Source organism: Amia ocellicauda, chromosome 5, assembly GCF_036373705.1.
Source record: "Amia ocellicauda isolate fAmiCal2 chromosome 5, fAmiCal2.hap1, whole genome shotgun sequence".
NCBI lineage: Eukaryota > Metazoa > Chordata > Actinopteri > Amiiformes > Amiidae > Amia > Amia ocellicauda.
Window position 1 is genome coordinate 37,890,579 of NC_089854.1, and position 20,398 is coordinate 37,910,976.

The 20,398-nt window shown below is 34.8% G+C and overlaps 1 protein-coding gene across 3 annotated transcripts in view; it reads left to right on the top strand.

The window, feature by feature from the left end:
* The window catches only part of sfmbt2 (Scm like with four mbt domains 2), an 86,657-nt gene that overhangs the window by 40,142 nt on the left and 26,117 nt on the right, over window positions 1-20,398 (top strand). For all 3 annotated transcript variants that reach the window (XM_066705095.1, XM_066705097.1, XM_066705096.1), the window contains 5 exons: window positions 5,267-5,355; window positions 5,890-6,133; window positions 8,709-8,806; window positions 16,455-16,556; window positions 19,992-20,139. In XM_066705095.1, the coding sequence (XP_066561192.1) occupies window positions 5,267-5,355; window positions 5,890-6,133; window positions 8,709-8,806; window positions 16,455-16,556; window positions 19,992-20,139 (681 nt within the window). The remainder of the gene's footprint in view (window positions 1-5,266; window positions 5,356-5,889; window positions 6,134-8,708; window positions 8,807-16,454; window positions 16,557-19,991; window positions 20,140-20,398) is intronic.

Here is a 20,398-nt window from a genome sequence, read left to right on the forward strand (position 1 = left end):
GGCGAGACGTGTTTATCTCCCAACCTTTCCGCCTTCAGTTTGAGTTGAGTTCAAGCACCCTCATATAGGCATCTACTGTAAAACCATGTTATTACAGCTATCCAGAATAATAACAAGATAATCAGCATATCATTTTCTTAGCTCTATGCTAATGGAAAATGCCATGTTTTCACATAACGTAATTTAGGGTGTTTCATAATCGTGTTTGCCAAGGTTTCTTTAAGGTCACTTAAGCACATTTACTTATGGATCTTCATTGATTTTTTTGTTTTACTAATTTGAAAACACAGTGTAAATTTAAAAAGTAATTAAAGAAAATCTGCAGGTTCATTAAAGTGAGCGCTTTCTGAAATAAATGATAGGTTTATGAACTATAATTGATTTGTCTACATTAACAACATTTATTTTGGGCTGGATACACAAAAATTACACTACCACCAGTACACTATAAAATAAGTATTTAGTAGCAGCCTGGATTCCTCTTCTTAAGATGGAATATTTTTACTATGGTTGAAGATCTTGTTTGACCTAGCCAACACTTTACCCCTGAAATAAAATGTCTGTATGTAACATCACTTCTCACCTCTTGTGTTATGTGAGACACAATAATAAATACAATATTAAATGGTGTTGTGTGTTTTTGTACAAGAGATAAGAAATATATTGTACTTAACAGCTTGCACACACCTTGTTTAATACGCAGAAAATAGCAATCTTCTTCTGCCCATTGTGCTGATGTTACACAGTTTAATTGTGTTCCAGTCAATTTCCCCTTTACCTGGGCTCAACTTACTATTTACACTCTCTGTAAAAAAAATACTTACTTGAACCACTGTAACCTGCAGAAACCCCTATGGAACCTTTAAATTAAACTGTACCAAAGTTAACCCATGATCCACTAGGCCTAAACTATTCAATGTCAGAAACAGAGATCACAGCTGTATTCAAATAGAATGGAAATGTAATGGAAACAGACTCCTAACACCAGTATATTACACGTGATTATTAATTCTTGCCGACATTTCTTTCCCTGTTATTTCACAAATTTTTCTCTCATAGTAGGACATCCTACAGATTGGCATATTAACATATGTGATATGAAAATGTTATTGTATGACATTGTCTTGTTTTGTGTAGTCATGTTCTAAGATTTTTTACTCTTAGTGTATATATTGACATCTGTCTCTTTCTGATGCTCTATGTCAGGGATGATTAACCAGCATTAATACGAGTATTCAAGCTCATTCGGTTAATCAAGGCAGATGGATGTGGATCAGTGACATGTAAACAGCTTATTACACTTTAATGGACTTATTAGTTTACACTGGCTGTCTGTTCATTGGAATATTTCATAAACAGTTTAATTATTGAATCACAAAGCTTGTAAAAAGCGACTAGATAAAAAGATTCTGCCATTCCGTTAGGATAAACCATTAATAACTGCATTATATAAACTGACAAGATGCCTACATTGATTTCATATATTATTAGTATATTACAGTTATTCAGTATACTGCAGATAACAACTGTCTCTTTTTAGGTACCAGAAAATCCACTAGCCTGATAAATATTGCACAGCTTTGGATGTCATGTGACATTATATGTACAGGCTTTGTAGAGTGACTTCAGCCTGGATTTAAAGTTTGATAGATGAGTGAGAGAAATGTGTTGCTGAATAGAAATGTATTGTGTAAAAACTGATTCCCGCAAGATTGAAGTATGAATGGGCGGGGACATTATGAAAGGGGTGGGGCAGAGTACATACATGATGATTGGTGGATTCACACATTCCAATGGGGAGACTAAAAGTGACACCAGAGTTTTGTTTGGCTTGGTTCTCATCCCTTTCTGAACCAAACGTTTCCACTCAAATTTGAATATCTTTCAAATAAAAATGGTTTTGGTTTAGAAAGGGAATCGTGCAGCTCTCTCCTGTCCACTGGGATGCACAGAAACAGCCTTTCATTTTCCTGCTGTAATAATCCCATTTGAAGTGGGTTAGTGTTACATCTATAAAGGATAAGAAATCATATTCGAGCGCTACACTGGAGGAATGTTAATGCAGAGCTGTGTTCAGGTGTTCTGAAATGGAGCCAGGCATTCTGTGAGCCAAGAGGCCACTTATTCTTGCTCTAATCCATTTTCTAATCTAAGCTGTAATTATGAGATATGCAATTAATAAATAGTGAGACAGGACATGTACTGATCTTTGAAAATCACTGTCTTTAGAGTATGATATTTTTTGCATTATTATTTATACAAATGGAGATTTATTCTTCAATTAACATACTTAAGCATGTTATCTTCAATTTGTAAAGAGTCTTTCCATGGGTTCCTTACATGTTACATTCCTTTAGTCAGTTTTAATAATTAATATAGATTTCCAGCCTTGTCAATGATGACTCGTTATTTGTATATATATTTTATATATTAATGATGTACAAAAGGTGACAATATAATTACAGAATATAGATATATAAGCTATAATTTTATATTAGCTGTAAATTAAAGTGAACAGCAGTAATTTGTATATAGCCGCTTTCTATGACACAAACTTAGTTGGTGCACAAATAAGAGAGTTAAACAAATTACATTTTTAGAGCAAGGGACATGAGATAGCATTATCCAACAGTTCAGACAAAAACAGCAACTACTTTAAATAACCAATAAATTATCAATGCAGTTTATTCCTTCCAGTTGAAATTCAGTCCGATTTGTAGATGCACAAATTTGCGAGCAAAATCTACGTGTGGATTCTCTGGCCCTGTAACAGGAATGCTAGGAAAATGGTTCTAGGCTGAAAACAAACAAAAAAAAAAACATTCAACAGAGCAAACATCAGCCTTCTGCTTCGGCATTAGATAATGATAGGGCCAGTTTCCAGCTGAAGTTCAAATGTCGTCTCAGCCGGCTAAAATATTCTTAAATAAGTTGATGATTAATCCAGGCAGGAACTATAAATACAGTTTGTGTATTTCTGGTTGGGGAAGTGGTATTAAAGGACAGGACATGGTATAATTAACACACATAAATTAAGGCAACAAACAAACTGATTATCAAAACATTAACGTGAGGGAATTCTTTGGGGGACAATTCTAGAACTAGTCCTTCATTTATTTTCTAATTTTCAATATGTTATACATTTAAATTACATTAGTATTGAATTGTATATTCTTGTATGTTTTATAATTATGCAATATGTTGAAATTGTATGATTTTCAATTGTTGAGATTTATATGTAGATTTTCTGTTTAAAAAAATATATTAATTAAAACAGTTAAATTGATCACAGAGTGAAATAAATCTTTATTAAAAAAACCTTGAAAACAGCAGGCAGATTCTGTTTCAACATCAAAACTTCCACTTTGCATTGTATATATATAAGCTGTGAATTAAATATTGATTATGCCGCTAGTGTAAAGCATCTTTTTACTTTGGTGTTTCAGGTTATGGCATTGAAATATTTGTTAATATTTGTAAAGTTTTCCACAGTGAATTGTTGCAATCTTTGGAGAGTTATATTTATGACTTCTGTAGCAGTAGGGAGCAAATAATTTGTACCTCTGTGATTATCTTCCAGACGTGTTGTTGTCAGCAGGTTATCTGCTGTGAATCAAATCAAATCAAGACACAAAATGTGTAATGAATTATAAATCATGGCAATATTACAGGTGCTTTAGGTAAGCAGGAAGATGTTCTGGACTAGAATTATCTGTGTAGAATTCAAATGAGAGAACACAGTGCTTTTAATGGGTTTAGAGATGGCACTTTGACCCTCAGGACTTTATTTTACATGTACTTTTTAGATGAATCATTATGTATGTAAATATGCCTTTTAGTTGAGGATTTAGCAGATAGTTAACAGTCCCTGTAGATATGCATCTTTTGACAGTTAAAATAATACTAATAAAACGGTTTTACAACTGCTTCTGAATAGTACCTATTTCTCACCACATAGTAAAAGTCCAGATTGCAGTATAGTCATTGCTGTGGATTATAAATAAATGTGAAGCGGTAAACCAGGTCTAACCCTTATAACCCTCATTAGTGCATATTCAGTGCTATTTAAGGACCACAATGTTTGTCTCTTTTCATCATTTGAAGAATCCAGCTTTCATGCATCTATTCAATTATGTGACAGGAGCCGTATAAAAACAAACGGCAACAAAAAGAGAATTAAATAGAATTAAATGATTTAATATCAGTGGTGATCATATTGTTTCGTTTTGCTGAATAGTTCAAATGCAGTTTATTTTCACCTTCTCTAAACAGTAGAAGGAGCCTGCACATATGTTCAGTATTACCAAAGCCCAATAGCTTTAATTACGATGGTTGTGAACACTTTAAATGCGTGTCATATTTAAAAGCTGCATGTAGAAATAAGATTTGCATTTTATAATGATTTGCATGGTTTATAGGAGTTATAAGGTCCCGTTAAATGTAAAGTATTGCTGTCATTTGTTTAAAAAAAAAAAGTATATTAAATCCCATATCAAGTTTGAGATGATTATTTAATGTATTTAACATTGGAAAGACACCACACAGGCTTGAGCCCGTCTTGTTCAACCAATATAACAATTGAACCCCCTTTCCTATCAATAGAAATCGCAGTGTTTTAAGGAATGCTGAAAGCTTAATAGCTGTTGACTACAGATTCCAGCAGGAGAAAAAAAAGAAGAAATAAAGCTAGACATGTTGGAGGCTGCAGGCGTGATTTGGCAGGCTTAGATTCTTGTCTGTGAGAACTGCAAATAATAGTGGCAGTGCTGGTGGTACTTGTAGTTGCGTTATTGGTCTTGAGTTAAATGCACAACTCTCAGTATTTGAATTATGAAATTCAATTACAAAGGCATGAGGCTTTACAACTATACATCAGCTGCATGAAAGTCACTTATTCATGAAATTGTGTCTCATGATGGTCCCATGGTCCAGTGTAGTAAAACAGTGAAGGCATGTTGAACCCACTCCTAAACAACAGCAAAACCACTGTTAAAAATGAAAAGATATATTTTACCATAAATAGTAGATTAACCAATTAAGATAATACCAGATAACAATAACATTTAAAGCAGGCAGAGAAGCTTTGTAATGTTAGGTTTAATGTTGGCATATATTCTTTAAATACGATTCCCCCATAAGAGCACTGTTATAGTCAACACCTTATCCAGTTTGGTATGTGATTGGTATTCCTAGCCCCTCAGATTTAAAGGCAGTCCTTTAGCATTAGAAGTCTAACTTTTTTCTTTTTTTTTTTCATTTTCTTAAGCTATCAAAGAGAAGTACAGCGACTGGACCGAGTTTCTTATCCAGGAGTTAACAGGTTCTCGCACGGCACCTGCCAACTTGCTAGAGGGGGTGAGTTAAATCATTTTGTTTTTCCATTTTGAAATTTCACTCTGGGGATTGTAAGTCTAAAGATCAGTGGGGGTAGAAAACAGTGGGGAGGTTTTTCCACTGGGTTGTGGAACTAAATGTGTTAAAGAGCTTGCAATATAAGGGAAAGTAATGTTATTAAATGTGTGAACTGTGAGATGCATGTCAAAACGAGGTGTTACAGCATGGGGTTTATCACACAACCGGTTGTTAAAAAACAAAAAACAAAACCAAAACTGACTAAATTATTAAGAAGACTTAAGCTTGGCACTTTACTTTGATATCCAAATGCCAATTTTTCATTAGAACAGGGGCAAAATGGCCCGTGAACATCTGTAACAGAAAGCATATTTGAATGGTAGTAATGAGAGTCCATAATTACTAAGGGTTTTAGAGGAATACGTTTATTTTTAATTTTTTTGCTTTTGTTTTTGTGCATGCTTGACATTTTCTGAGGTCGTCTACACATGTCACACGCAGTGGTCCACAACCATGTGTTTTCCTGTCTTTCCTCAGCCTCTCCGTGGGAAAAATACAGTTGACCTTGTAATGGCAGGTTCACTGCTAGAGCTGCAAGACCGCCATGACCCTTTCCAACACTGGATAGTCCGAGTGATCGAGAACATCGGGGGCAGACTGCAGCTGCGCTACATCGGGATGGACTGCGACACACACGACCTGTGGCTGTTTTACTTGGATTTCCGGCTCCGTCCCATAGGGTGGTGCGAAGAGAACAGGTTGAAAATGGATCCACCTACAGGTAGAGTTCAATGTTACTACTTTTACATACAATTACACATTTACACAGCTGGGTTTTTACTGGAGCAATCTAGGTACAGTGCCTTGCTCAAGGGTACAACAGCAATGCCCCCTACCTGTTCATGAACCCTCAATCCTATGAGAGTTCAGGGATCTAACCGCTACTCCACACTGCTGATTCCTGGGTTCCCTAACGTTGCATTGGATGCAAGAATATGATTTTGGACACAGTTTAATTTTTAGTGAAACAGACTGTGAAGCAGGCTTTTTCTTGCCCAGATATCCCCCCCCCCCCCCGAAATGCTATTTTTTGGTAGCCTCAAGCAAACTTGTAGTGCCACAGCGCCTGAGCTTCTGCTTTCTGAAATAAGGGGAGCTCAGTAAGCTGGGGCTCATTAAGATTACAACAGAAGACACTGAACGGCATTTGTAAAAAAGCAATTATGTAGGAGAGTGTGTTAGGGTATTTTGGAGAAATCCTCAATTACTGATATGTAGGCTAGGGCTTAAGTTCTAGGTTAAACAAAGCATATTGCTCCTTTTTAAACAGATCCACATTTCTAAAAAACAAAATCTTACTCTTTCACAATTTTGCCTGGCTAATATATTTAGCAGTTCCCAAAAATGGGTTGTAATAGAAACCAGAAATAAAGTAATTTGAATTTCTATAAAAGGAAATTTTGTAACTTTCTTTTCTATTTTTTGAATGACAGTAATTTGGAAAAAAATGGTGTGTGTGTATGTATGTTATGTATGTATGTATAAAACTATAAGGAATATGTTTGTGATGCCAGAATGAAATTTGTATTTATGCCCAATGAAAACCAATGTCTTAAAAGAGTTATGTTATTGTCTTATTACATCATAGATTACAATGATTGAGAAACATTGTAGGCATTAACATTTTTCCATAATACCGTTTTACCCTGAGAAACGTATAAACTATGTTATATGTATATTATATTCAACATGATTCTCAAGGAGCAGTTGTGACAGTGATTGAATATGCATATGATCACCTCTTATAGTCTCTTTTCACTACATGCACATGGGGCCCGCACACATTATGTAGGTGCTATTTTTCGGGTTCCTGTGTTTTTGTTGTATAGAACAATATTAAAACATTGCATCATTTATTGTGTCTGAAACTGAATTGAAACAGTATATCCTAGCTGGATAAAGATAATGTCATTATTTCAAGTCATAGCTTAATAACGTGGTAGTGTGGAAAGCACAATGGCAGGAGCCTCAAGTACAGGGTATTTTGTTGAAGAGCTCAGTAAAACCTAAGAAAAAATGTTTGGTAAAAAATGTAAAATGAATGAAAGCTTTTATTGTTTGGGAAAGGGCACCAGTTATAGAAAATTTCTACATGTCAGATTCCTGTTTTAATTTACTACGGAAATACAAAACTCAATTTTGAAAGAGCAATAACATGACAGTTAAAGATAAGAAAATGGTGTTTAGCTCATCCAGTTCTGGCTTAATAATCCAAGATCTCAAATCAGTCTATTTGTTTTTGGTTTAGCGCCCTTTGCACGCTTGCCACAGAGCACTTCACACAATAAAAGAACAATACAAAATAGTAATTATACAAAATGTACAAATAAAAATTAACAAATAATACACACTAAGTTCTAATACCCCTGATTTAATCCTTCCAGTATTTAATTCTCTAAGTATATATTGTCAAGTGAATGTGAGATTACATTTGTTTTTGTTTAATTTGCCTGAAGGTTGAACAGATGCATACCTTGGGGGAATCTACTACCCATAAGAATGAACATAAGTGAAATCCCTTTCTAAATCCTGACTGTGTGTAAAGAGGGCTTTACATTGATTTTGCTGTAACCTATGATGACCTTTGTGTAAACTCTAATATATATTAGTGAACATTAGTATATCATATAAACAATATTTTGTACAATTTTGGTTATATTTGTGTGAACTACACTTGCATAAACATGCGTATATATAATTATTTATAATCATAATAATAATGGGACAAAGTTTTGGTGGTTTTGGTTTTCAGAAATATAAGCCTACATTATAGACTGAATATACAAAAATATCTTGAAAGAGACTTTATTATAAGAAAATGTCAAGGACAAAGAACAACATTCATTAATTCAGTTCTCTGCAGCACCATTCACTCCTGCTTGTACGTTTTACCTAACATGCATGAGAAGGGGGCAACGCTTTGAATACACACGTGTATAAGGGTGACTGTCTCTCTGTGTTGAGTGTAAGGAGTTATTGAATGACTTAATCCTTTAAACGACATAATCATCGCTTGAAATAGTTAGCCCTGTGAGCTCACCCAAATGTTAATACAGTGTTAAACACCGTTGACCTCGAACACTTTCAAGCTTGCCTGTAGGTAGGCAGGAAAAAAAGAGCACATAATTGAAGCCTGAACGCTACAAGAGTCTAATGGCTTTCTGCACCCCTGGGAGAAACATGTTTTTTTTTCTTTTTAAGGATCTTTAATGGTTGTAATATGAGATCATAACAGTAATATCACCAGCACCTTTGTGTCCTGTGCTGCCCTGATGTAACGTTTGATTTCCCATCAGAGATCCAGGGTTTAAAGACGGCCGTGCAGTGGAAGGAAGCCCTGGAGAGTGCATGTGTGGAAGCGGCGAACAATCCTCTACCCCTGGAGGTGTTCAAGGTTAGAGCTCAGATTCATCTGTATGTGTTCTCCCCCCACACCCCCGGGGGGAGAGGTTTGAAATTAGGTGAGGAGCCTCCAGCTTACCTAGCGCTGAAATGCTGGAGCCGGACTGAAACGGCGTCCCTCTGTGAAGAAGTGGCCCAATAATAACAGGCCTATTACTCTTTCACCAAATTCAATCTTGCATTATCATTTCTCCCCTTCCTCTTCTGACTTCCCCTCTGTGTGTATTTTAAAAGACATATAAAAGAGCTGGGATATATTTACAGATGTGTTGTGTGCATTTGCTGTGAGAATTTTTTAACAGGGAAGTCATGTTATAAGAAATGATATGCCAAATTCTTAACATAGTACTGGAGTTGTGTAAAGGGGGCATTATAGGAAATATAATAGTTGTTTGAAATCTAACTCGTTTAATTTTCACTGACATTATGATAGGCCAGCCATAATTAATGTGTTTAATGACTGATGCTCTTGCAACATAAGGTGGTATAATACACAGACAGTTTACACGCCTGTTCCTGCTATTGTTAAATATTCCTTATCTGTTCTAACTGTGACTGATCACTTCAGCGCTCGCCGTGCAAGCAGTGCTATCCCAGTTCTCCCTTGGGGAACTTGAGGTTAATTTATCTTTCCTCAATAGGCCGTTCAACGTCTTTGTAGTGTATATTTATTGTTGAATGCTATTAAGTTGGATCGCCCTTGTTAATGTGGCAGTAGCTCCTCATCACAATTTTGTCAATCCATAAATATTGATTCATATTAATATTGATAATCACATTTATAACTTGGTGCCTTGGCCTTTGTTAATATTTTGGGACTTTGTTTACAGTCCTTTGGAGAGCCCTAAAAAGATATATTTTTTCATATAGCAATTTTAAGTAGGATTTTTCTACAAACCTTGGTTGGCAGGTTTAGTGGTTTGCTTTATCTCTTCGTCTGATGTACTGAAGCATATTCCTGCCTGCTGCTGCCAAAGACTTTCCTTAAATTATTCCACTATAAAAATAATTCAACTTGTGTGCCTGGAAATAAATATTTTTAAATCATCACAACAGTTAAATGTTTTACTGTGTTACAATTGGTGGACTTGTGTTGTCTAGTCAGCGATGAATGTAAACTGAAATGTGAGCAGGCCAGTGAGAATTGCACGTGTGCAGTTTAGCCAGTAACTTTATTGTCTTGAAAAGCATTATTTCTCTAGTGCTTCATGGAACAGATAGGAATGCAAATTCAATGTGGAGTTATGAGGAAAAGTCCAGGAGGCACACTGAAATTCATCGCATCTGGTTTTCTTGATTTTATTTATTTAATTTAATTTTTATTTAATTTATTATTGTTATCACCAATTCATTGTTCATTTGTTTTGCTGAAGGGAAAACATTACCTTCAGGAAATAGTTTTCTTTTCAAGGTTTGAGTGGATAACAATGCTATATACCATTTCATTAATAAACAGATCTTAAGGGCACTTTAGTCAAATGCTAAACAAATTGTAGTGTCTGGGTATTTGATGTTATTGCAAAGTAAATTCTTCTCTTATCGCATGAACTTCGGCTCTGAGAATGTATGCAAACGGATATCTTGAGTGGCTAATTTACATACAAACATGCCCCATATCAAACAATCATTAGTGATTGTCCATAAACTATATGAACTAATTTTAATTCATGAAGATTCCCTGCAACAATGAATTACATCTGGCTATGCCTTTACTTAAGTATTGTTTTAAAATCTACTACACATTGATTGTGAAACTTTATTATTTACTGTGTTTGGATGATTATAGTAGATTCAGTTAGTTTACATGCCATAAATTAAGAATTAAATTAAATTAATTCATCCATCCATTTCCATAGATTGGACCATTTGTATCAATATTTAAAAAAAGTAAAAGGTGTGATTCACTGCATAAAGATGGCTGGTGAACTATTATTAATATTATTATTCTGATGAACTTTCAGAAAATCTTGTAACTGACTGTTTTATCTCAGACTGTGTCTTTACAGGAGAGAAACACTCACTTAAGACAATTTACTTGACATCTTTCCTTTAAAATAGTCACATTGAATGCATAATTTGAGTAAGAGTGCAACTAGATTGTCATTTTGCTTTGCAAAGGCAGAACACATTAGAATGCAGCTTTCAGAAACGGAGGAGGAAGCTTGACTGGAATTTAAAATTCACAGAGAACCAATTCTCCCCAAATACATGAGCCTGTCTGAGAGTAGTTTCTAAATGGTTTAAAACACACCCAGTCAAATATCAAAATACATATGTATGAATATGTGAGATATATCTTATCTATGACATTCACATTCAGCAGATTTATACCCAAAAGTGTGAAAAACATTCTCCTATTGAGCAGAGGTAAGATTTTGAACTTATTATAGGAGTATATTCCAGGAAGAGTGACCTGCATGGCTAAACAGTTTTTTTTTTCCTTTCTCTCCAGCATATTTTATCCCAGTATTCTGTGGAAGAATGGAAGTCTATAATTGCTGCTGTGTTGATGGATTAATTATGTTAAATGGATAGGATCATTCCCCCAATGGACCCAGTGTTCAATTTGCATTCAATTCAAATAACAATAACAATGTCAACCAATGAAAGGCAATCAACCCTTTGCTTACAAATCACAGTGATGATATGTAAATGGAGAGGCTAAAAATTAACCACTGTCAACTTTCAGATCCCAGGTCCACTTTGTACAGGACATTGTGCTGTTACCTTTCACTCTTTTCTTGATACTGTAGTAATATGCTTAAATCAGTGTGCCTGCCTGTTTGTAATAGTATTACCAGGTGTTGACGTTGCTGAATTAAATAGACAGACAGTAATCTGTCTCCCATTAGAGGAAAGGAAATTGAGTTCTGCAGAACTGACCCAGCTGCCCACTGCCGGCTACACTGTTTCTGGTGAAAGTGTGAAACCACTGCCAGTTAATGAGTGTTCGTTTCCAGATGTTAGAGGCAGTAAAGAGTAATAATACGTTTTACTGTCTCTGCCATTAATTGTCAGGAGTTACTCTGTTGAACTTAATTTAGCTAGCAACAACAACAATCACGATTTTGTTTTGGTCATACAAGTAAAACATATAGTAGTAATTCAATATAAGTATGTAGAAAATATATAATCCGGGCTATGGCTGGAAACGTGTATATATATATATATTTACATTCATACCACTTAAATTATTGATTGCTATCAGGATGTGAAGAGACTTTCAACCAGTATAAAAAAAAAAAAATCTGGAAAAGATTGCATACCCTACCTTTAATTTATTCTCTATGGTGATGTACATTAAGTTTGCTAGTTGTCAGTATGCTTATTATGGTTTTCCTTCCTTTGTTGTAAAGAATTACCCCACATACCTCATAAGCCCTTGAAGTAATGATTATTTGTTGTTATCAAATTGTTTTGCAGTGAGTAGTACAATTATGTCTGTTCAGTGTTTCACAGAAAATTAAGTATATTGTAAACCAATATGATAGACTGATAATTAAAGATTTATAGTATGAGAGGGTTGATATTCTACGTAATTAAGACTTCTGTGTAGGAAATGCACCATTAACAAATTTGAAAAGGAGAGTTTGTTTGTTTTCTTTTCAATTTAAATGTTCCCTAACCGCTGACAATAAGAAGGATATCAGTATTACGTAATGTTCTTTACCCAGGTTGATGAGTTGTGTCTACCCCCCAAGGCAGCTCAGTGACAGACTCACTTTATGTTCTTCGCAGCAATCGACCGAGTTTAGTTAAATACCTACTAAGAGAAACACCCTCTGACATGATCTCTGAGCTGTCACGGTCATACATATGAAAAAAGCTTTACAAGGGTGAGCAGCAGTGCATGCATGATGGCAATAGTCTGTAAAGTGATGATTGTGGAAAGTTCCTGTGCATACGACTGCTTTGAAATTCAATTGACTGATTGAAAGGTAAATACTATATAAAACATATTTATCGAGAGTATTCCACAAGGCGGACACTGCAGAATAAGCAGAAACTAAATCTGCATCGGCCCTGATTGGTGTGAATTTTCTGCTGTACACGGTGTGCTTTTAGCGGAACAATAATGTCAGGGCTCTATCCAGGGACAGCTATTCAGTTTAACAGCTGTGCCTTTGGTCACTGCAGTGATGGTTTCATTTTTCTCAGTGTAATTGCATGTGGGATGTTAGCTAAAGATTTAACGTTTACAAAAGACCCTGCATTTGACAGAAGTTACATAGAGACCTGGCAATCTGGCAGTGATAAATACAATTTTATTTATACACTGTAATAGCTACATCAAGTACATCGAATGCTGCGTGATTAATCCATTCCCTATGCAATCAATGCGAGTAGCATTCGGAAACTATTTTTATTCATCCCGACCGCAAAAGAAAAGTGTGCCTAAAGAGTTACTATGTACTATCTATTCTAGACCAATCTAGATAGATAGACTGACAGTCAATACATATATGCAGGGCCTTTTAAACTAATATAATTTGTTCATTCTCTGTTTAATTAACCTGTATGAATCAACAATCTCCACGTTTTTTTTTTTTATCCAGTAAGAAACTCTTGTAGTCTTGTTCTTTCTTTTCACTCAATTTCCATCTTGGCTGTTTCTGAAGTACATTTGTCATTTAGGATTATGAGTGTCAGTGGATCGGTTTGGCCTTGTTGTATTCTATTGCCTGTGATCACCTGACTCGGTGGAATCCACGGCTGTTTCATTATGCAGGTCATGTGTGTGCAGTTTGGAGAGCTTTTGGTAACCGTAGGGACTGCTTTTATGATCGCTGGGTATTTAGTTTACCCCTCCATTTATGTGGGAAAATAAAAAATCACTTTAGTATTCAGTTTGTGTTGCAGAAGACACACTTCAGAATGAATCAGTGAAGATCACAGACTGTAGCACAAAATAATGTCAATGAAGTGAAACAACATCTCAGGGGTCCTTGAGCAGATTTCCAAGCATTCATCGAGAACATAATGCAGGAAAGTAGCAAAGGGGTATAAATACATCAATTAGAGAGCTGTATACAATCATGTCAGTGCTGAGCTAATACTAATTAAAAGCTTCCTTTACTCTTTCTTTACACTTTGCTAGAATGAATCCTTACTAATTATGCAAATGTGGGTATTCAGTAGCAATGTCTCTATTTTATAAACAGAATGTTTTCAGCTAAACCAAATGACATTGCAGATTTGCAAAAAGCCTGGAATTATTTTTTTGTAATTTTATTTTACTTAGAATATATTAATCATCCAACACTATCTGACATCTATTTTTTTTTCTTTTAATTCAGTTCACATGGTCAATGTTAGATAACAATTATACAAAATATCTGACAGCGGTAAAAGTCACTAAACTGGTGGAACCAGCAAATCAGGGATTCATTACATGGAATATTTGCACATGCTTATCTGAATGTCCAGCATTCTGGCTCCATTAACATTGTATCTCAGCTTCGTTAAGTGCAGCACTTCTCTGGACAAACATTATGGTGCAAAACTATCAAATACAATTTAAAAATGCATATTATAATAGCAGCATTTTTCATATGTATTTTATTTTATGATATTATCTGATATTTGCATGTGTAGTATAAATATAACAATAAAAATACAGCTACATGATTATTAAACAACATTAGGGTACCTTTAGTGGTTGCAAATGATATTATCTACATTTGTATCGGTATACAGTAATCCCTTGAGATATGCAGATGTAAATTATGGGATTTTCATATTAACATGTTTTATAAATGGACATTCAGGAAGGAGAAGCCATTTCATAATGTGCTGATAATCCTGATGAAGATCCCTGGTAGATCGAAATGTTGCTAAAAACCTGTGAAGCATGGGCTAAATAAAAACTTTTTATTTTTTGGAGCTGTAGTAAGTGTGCAGGTATTTCTTTCTTATTTCATAATGTGTGACATTCCCATATATACACAAATGCATTTGTTCTAAATGTTTACAAAAATCAATTCTAGAGATCAGGGAGCTCACGAGATTATTTCACAAAATCCTTGTAATAAACCTAAAATTAAACCAGAAATATGCTTACTGGGACAAACCTTCTCATTTTGTTTAATTTAAAGTGCATAAAAACATCAGAAAAATGTATGTGAAGTGTTAAGTTGTTTCAATAATAAGTTACTTAAACAGAGAAACATTTAGGGCAGCAAGGAATTCATTTTATTGATCTTGTCAGAAATGTATAAGGTACAAAATTCTTCTTCGGCCCTACATTCACTTGACCAGGAGAGCGAACAAAAGAATACAAAGAGTAGAGCCTCAAGCAAGGCGTGAAGACAGTATATACCAAAAAGTATTCACCTAAGACGTCACCTACCGCACTTCTGGTGGTTTTCACTTGAAGTACCCTTTCATCTCTTATGCATTTACAATCTAATTCCATGCCCAGGCAACAGTATTCTTACAATTAGAAATGAATTTCCCTGTGGAGATAAATAATGTTCCATCCATCCATCCATCCACCCATCTATCCAACCATCTCGCTGTCAATCTAACTATCTGTCTATCTGTCTGTCTATTACATGGTTACATCCTGGGACTAATAATTAGTCATTCATCAATTGTAGATATCGTATATTTTGTAAAATATCTATTTTTTTTACAGAACAAGAAAGGCTTATGGAAGAAAATAGTAAGAGCAATGTTTAGGGAAATGATCAGTGTCATCTATGAGCTGAAATTAAAAATTTCTCTGCTCATTTCCTGCTCAAATAACCATGTTCATGTATTGCCTGAGGGGAAAGCTTGTGATTTTTTTGGTGATATATTTTATGCCACAGTGTCTGTTTACTGAGGATGCATATTATTTTAATCTTAAGAGATACAAATAAAGGGATTATTCATTTATAACCATCACGGAAGAAACTTCAAATATATAAGTCCTTTATAAAGTTGGATGCTATATATAATTAAAGTAAAACAAAATATTTTAAAGCATAGAGAATGTCTGCCAAAGTCATTCATTTCATGTTCTAATGCATTTCAAATTCTCTCACCATTTCTGTTTAATAATCTGAACAAAAAGCAGGCCTAAGGGGAATAGCACGTTTCTGCATTGAGCATATGAGATGATCTGACTTCTTTTTACACTGGACACTGTAGCCTTCAAGTTTTTTCTTTTGTAAAAATATTACACACACACACACACACACACACACACACACACACACACACACACACTAGACATGTTCCAGCTATTTCCCCCTAAAGTTAAAGCACATTCTGTAGTGAATTTAATTTTCAATTAGTTCATCGTGTTTGACTGTGGCTCAACACTGAGAATTAAGCATTCAAACCATACATGTCATCCATGTACACACTGTGGAATGCACTGCCGTATTTGTTCAGGTATTCTTAACCCTGAGTCAATGTATATCCCTTCAATTTCATCTCCATCTCTTTGCTCCTGGGAGAAAAACTTGGCAGTTTCAAGTATATAACCCATTTTACTGTATTAATGTGTGTATTGGACCATAAAGTAAATCCGAACCTGCAATTTTCACCTGCATGGAAGTGTGTTTTGTCTTTTGACTGAAACGGTAAAGAACCATGGATCATTTTGGGCGTAGACTCTTTCACATTTTTCCCTTGTTTGCATTGCATTTCAGGACCATGCTGACCTCCACAGCCATTCTTTCGAGGTTGGGATGAAGTTGGAGATGGTAGACCCAGAAAAGCCCTTCAACATCCGGCCTGTGACGGTCACCAAGGTGCGTATGAAACATGTGTAGATGCATGCTTTGGCCATGTGTCTCAGTGATGCTTCCTAGTGTTGTTTTTTGTTTTTTTCTTTCCCCTAATGAACTAATGAAATTTGATCACAACAAGGCTTTCATTTCACTCACAGTATTATGTGAGGGCTGACTGCCTGACTGACTGTCTCTACCATATTAATTTGTCTGTATCACCTAATTGCAGTTTAAAGAATGTCTATCTAAAGGAAATAAATTATTAATAAAGGCTTAACTCATTATCTAATGTCTGAGATGCAATTGAGAAATGGACAGGATTCCACTAAGTGAATTACAGCTTGAAAGACAGTTAGGGGCCTCAGAAATAAATGTAAAAATTGCCAAACCTATTTACACTTTTCCTGTCAGAAGAAACATCTTCTGCAGGTAGAGAGATACGTTTGTTAATGTAGTAAACCATGACATCAGGGATGAGCAAAAAAGTCAAAATTTTAGACCTCAGCACCTTTATTGATGCCACCTTTCTATGTGTGACATGTTTGGAAAAGCTTAGTGTGCAACACTGAAAATTGCGGTCTGTCTGTGGGATGTTTTATTTATATAGATCTTAACAATTATTTAATTAAGTGTGCTCCTTATACAAAGATGTGCTGTACATATTTATCTTACACAATTCTTAATAGTGGAAACCAGCCTTTCTGAATGAGACAACGCTCAGATTGAAACCTTTAGATTTTGTTTGCAGGAAGACTAGTCTTAGATGTTTGTGGTTATTTCCCGTGCTAAACATGTCACTTTAGACAGTACAATAATGACAGTTGATGTAAGAGAAAGCTGTCTGCACATTCACAGATTGCATGTGTATCCATTAATTCCTTGGCTGCTTCAGTCTGCTTTGAACATACTGAGGCTTATTTTCAGCGAGGCACTGCCACAATGTATAAATGATCAGCACAGAAGCAAGTATAACAAAATACAAATAACCTCCAAGTACAATAACAGCAAAACCCCCCTTAGATGTACAGCCTGAAAGAGAACTGTAACAAGCTACTGCACTGAATTGTAATGGCCAGGTTTCAGATCGAATGAAAGAAATTCTGTTTACAGAGCATGACCTGTTCATTAAGTTCCGTCTGTAAGATTTGTATTCATTTTGATCTCTGTTTTTTAGCTGGTCATCTTTGGCATCTGAAAAAATAACATATCCATCAAGACTAGTAATTATAAAAACTATAAATGCCTGATGAAAAATGAAAAAGTAGTGTGCAGTATACATTGCAGTTTCCTAAAACATGTAGCTGAGGACAATTGACCCAATTCTCAAGTTCAACAATATCACCCAAAAAAGTCACCCTTTCTTTCATATCTATTCTAATTGTATGAGAGACCAGCCTTACAGTACAGGTTATCTCATTAATCACTCGTAAATCAGGTTTGAATTATAATTAGTATGAAGTGCTCATTTCCAATAAAACCCAACCACACACTCAAATAAAATCTTTCCACTGACCAGCTGTTGTTTTCAATGTTAAATAAGAGTTATGTATTGCAATCTGTCATTTACTATTATTTTTATCATTGCTATTATTAATTTATTTATTTATTAGCAGATGTCCTTACAAAGGGTGACTTTTTTTTTCTTCCAAATAATTACAAAGTGGAATAAAATCTACAATTCACCAGCATTTGTTGTCTAGAAATCACTACTGGATAATGTAGTGTTTTGTGTTTAGATACTCAGTCAGCCTTAGATGTTTAAGGGAAATTAAGACCTGGAGGAGTCTGTTAGTGTGCTCGTTCATTAAGCTCTGGGATACACATTTAAATCACGATGTGGTAAATATTGTAGTTTTGCTAGATGTTTTTCTTCTACCTTTCTGTCCTTCTTTTATATCACTGGTTTAATGGTTCAAGATTTAAACTGTTTTGGACAACATCGCAATTAAGACTCAGACACTTATCTACCATGATATAGCTCTTGCTTTCGGAGCCATTACAAACTATTATTATCCTAGAGAGCAGCTTAGAAAATACATTATTGTCATCTTTGCGCTCCCTCGGGCTATGCTGAGTCTTGTTTTGTCAAATGTATTTACTGACCCTGAAGAAGATTGAATGTCGTTTTCAAGGATCGCTTCACCATCTCTTCTGTAATAAAATAATTCATACCCATATTCATTTGAGACCCAGCTAAATTCTACTTCCCTCTTTGGGAAAAAATATATGCTTTTGATTATCTTTGATTATTCATCTCCTGTGACACTTCAGGGTGGTTTTACTATCAAAGAGGCCAATAAAGGCCACGTTACCGTTTTGTTTTAGTTTTTGTTGTTGTGTTTTGCTGTGACCTTCGCACTGTAAAGAGAGCTACTGTAAACTGGTTCAGCAGCAATGTTTTATTTTGTTTAAAATTGTTTAGTTTGTTTGTTTACATTTTTGTTTCTGTATTGTGACTTTGAATGCTTTTTCTTGGTGTTTGTGTGCACCACAGTGAAATGTGTATATTGTTTGCCCTGTTATGTTCTATTATGTACCCTAGCATAGGCTGAGTCAGCAGAGATTAAAAAGAGAAATAGTACTTCTCTGCAGATTTTAAGATATTAATAAAAAAAACATGAATTACAGTACTGAATATACATTACAGTATAGAGTACTTTCAGGACCTTTACAGTACTGAATATGCCACATGGAAAGGGACTGTGCCTTCTTTGTTAAAGTAAGCATGATTTTAAAATTGATTTAAGGCACATATATATACAAATATAAATGTGTACATCTTCATTCCTATTTTCATATTACTTACTTTGCCAAGTTATATATTTGTATATATACTGTATAATGAATAGCTGGTGCCACTTAAGACAATTTACAGCTTGAGCTGTAAGAGCTTTGTGTATCTGCAAGAAACCCCAGAGCTAAATTACTGTAAGCCTTCAGGAGAAAGCATGCAAGCATAACTAAACACTGGAGCTTATTTCCATATGAGTGAGCTACCTCACTTAAAAATAGAATTAAAATATTTTTAGCAAATACTACACATTCTAGAATTCAGAATCTCACATTAAACTATCTTTCAAATGTGTTGGAATTAATCTTAATAAGTAAAATTATGATTTCTTTGCATTTACTGATTTATGTTTTGGAACAGGATAGATTAAATTCACATCTTCCCAAAAATATTTCAAGTTATGTATTTAGAAGAATTTGAACTGCCATGAATATTGTTAATTCTGCAGTTATGTGTTTTGCACTTTGCATTTCAAACTTCAATGCCTAAACTCAATGCCTATTTTACTGTCTATAGGCAATAAGACATTAAAACATACATATTATGCATATACTTTTTTATGCATGATTTCTTAGACCAGTTTGAATAACTGATGAGTTTTAAATGATTAGTTTATTTTGCATTCAGCAGTGTAACACTTGTCAATGTCTCTTTTCTCCTTTTAGGTGTACAATGAGAATTATTTCCAGGTGACTGTGGATAATTTAGTTGCTGAGGCGACGCCTGTTTCAGTAGTTTGCCATGCTGAGTCTCCGGGGATACTTCCCATACAGTGGTGCCTTAAAAATGGGGTCAACCTCGACAGACCAAAAGGTTTGTGTAAACAAAAACAAAAAACAAAAAATACACAATTTATTTCCCCCGTCTCCAAACTGCCCTATTAATTTTTATGTTCTGAATGGGCAAGGTGTAATATTGTTTTGGAGTTTGGCTTTTGCTTTCAAATTTCAAGAATGTATTTTTGAGAATAAGTATAGAACTTTAAGAATGTATAAAAACGTTTCACTGATTTCACTGAGTCTATGCAGTATAATTGAGGGTACAAAAAAATATGCATACCTACTATAACCTC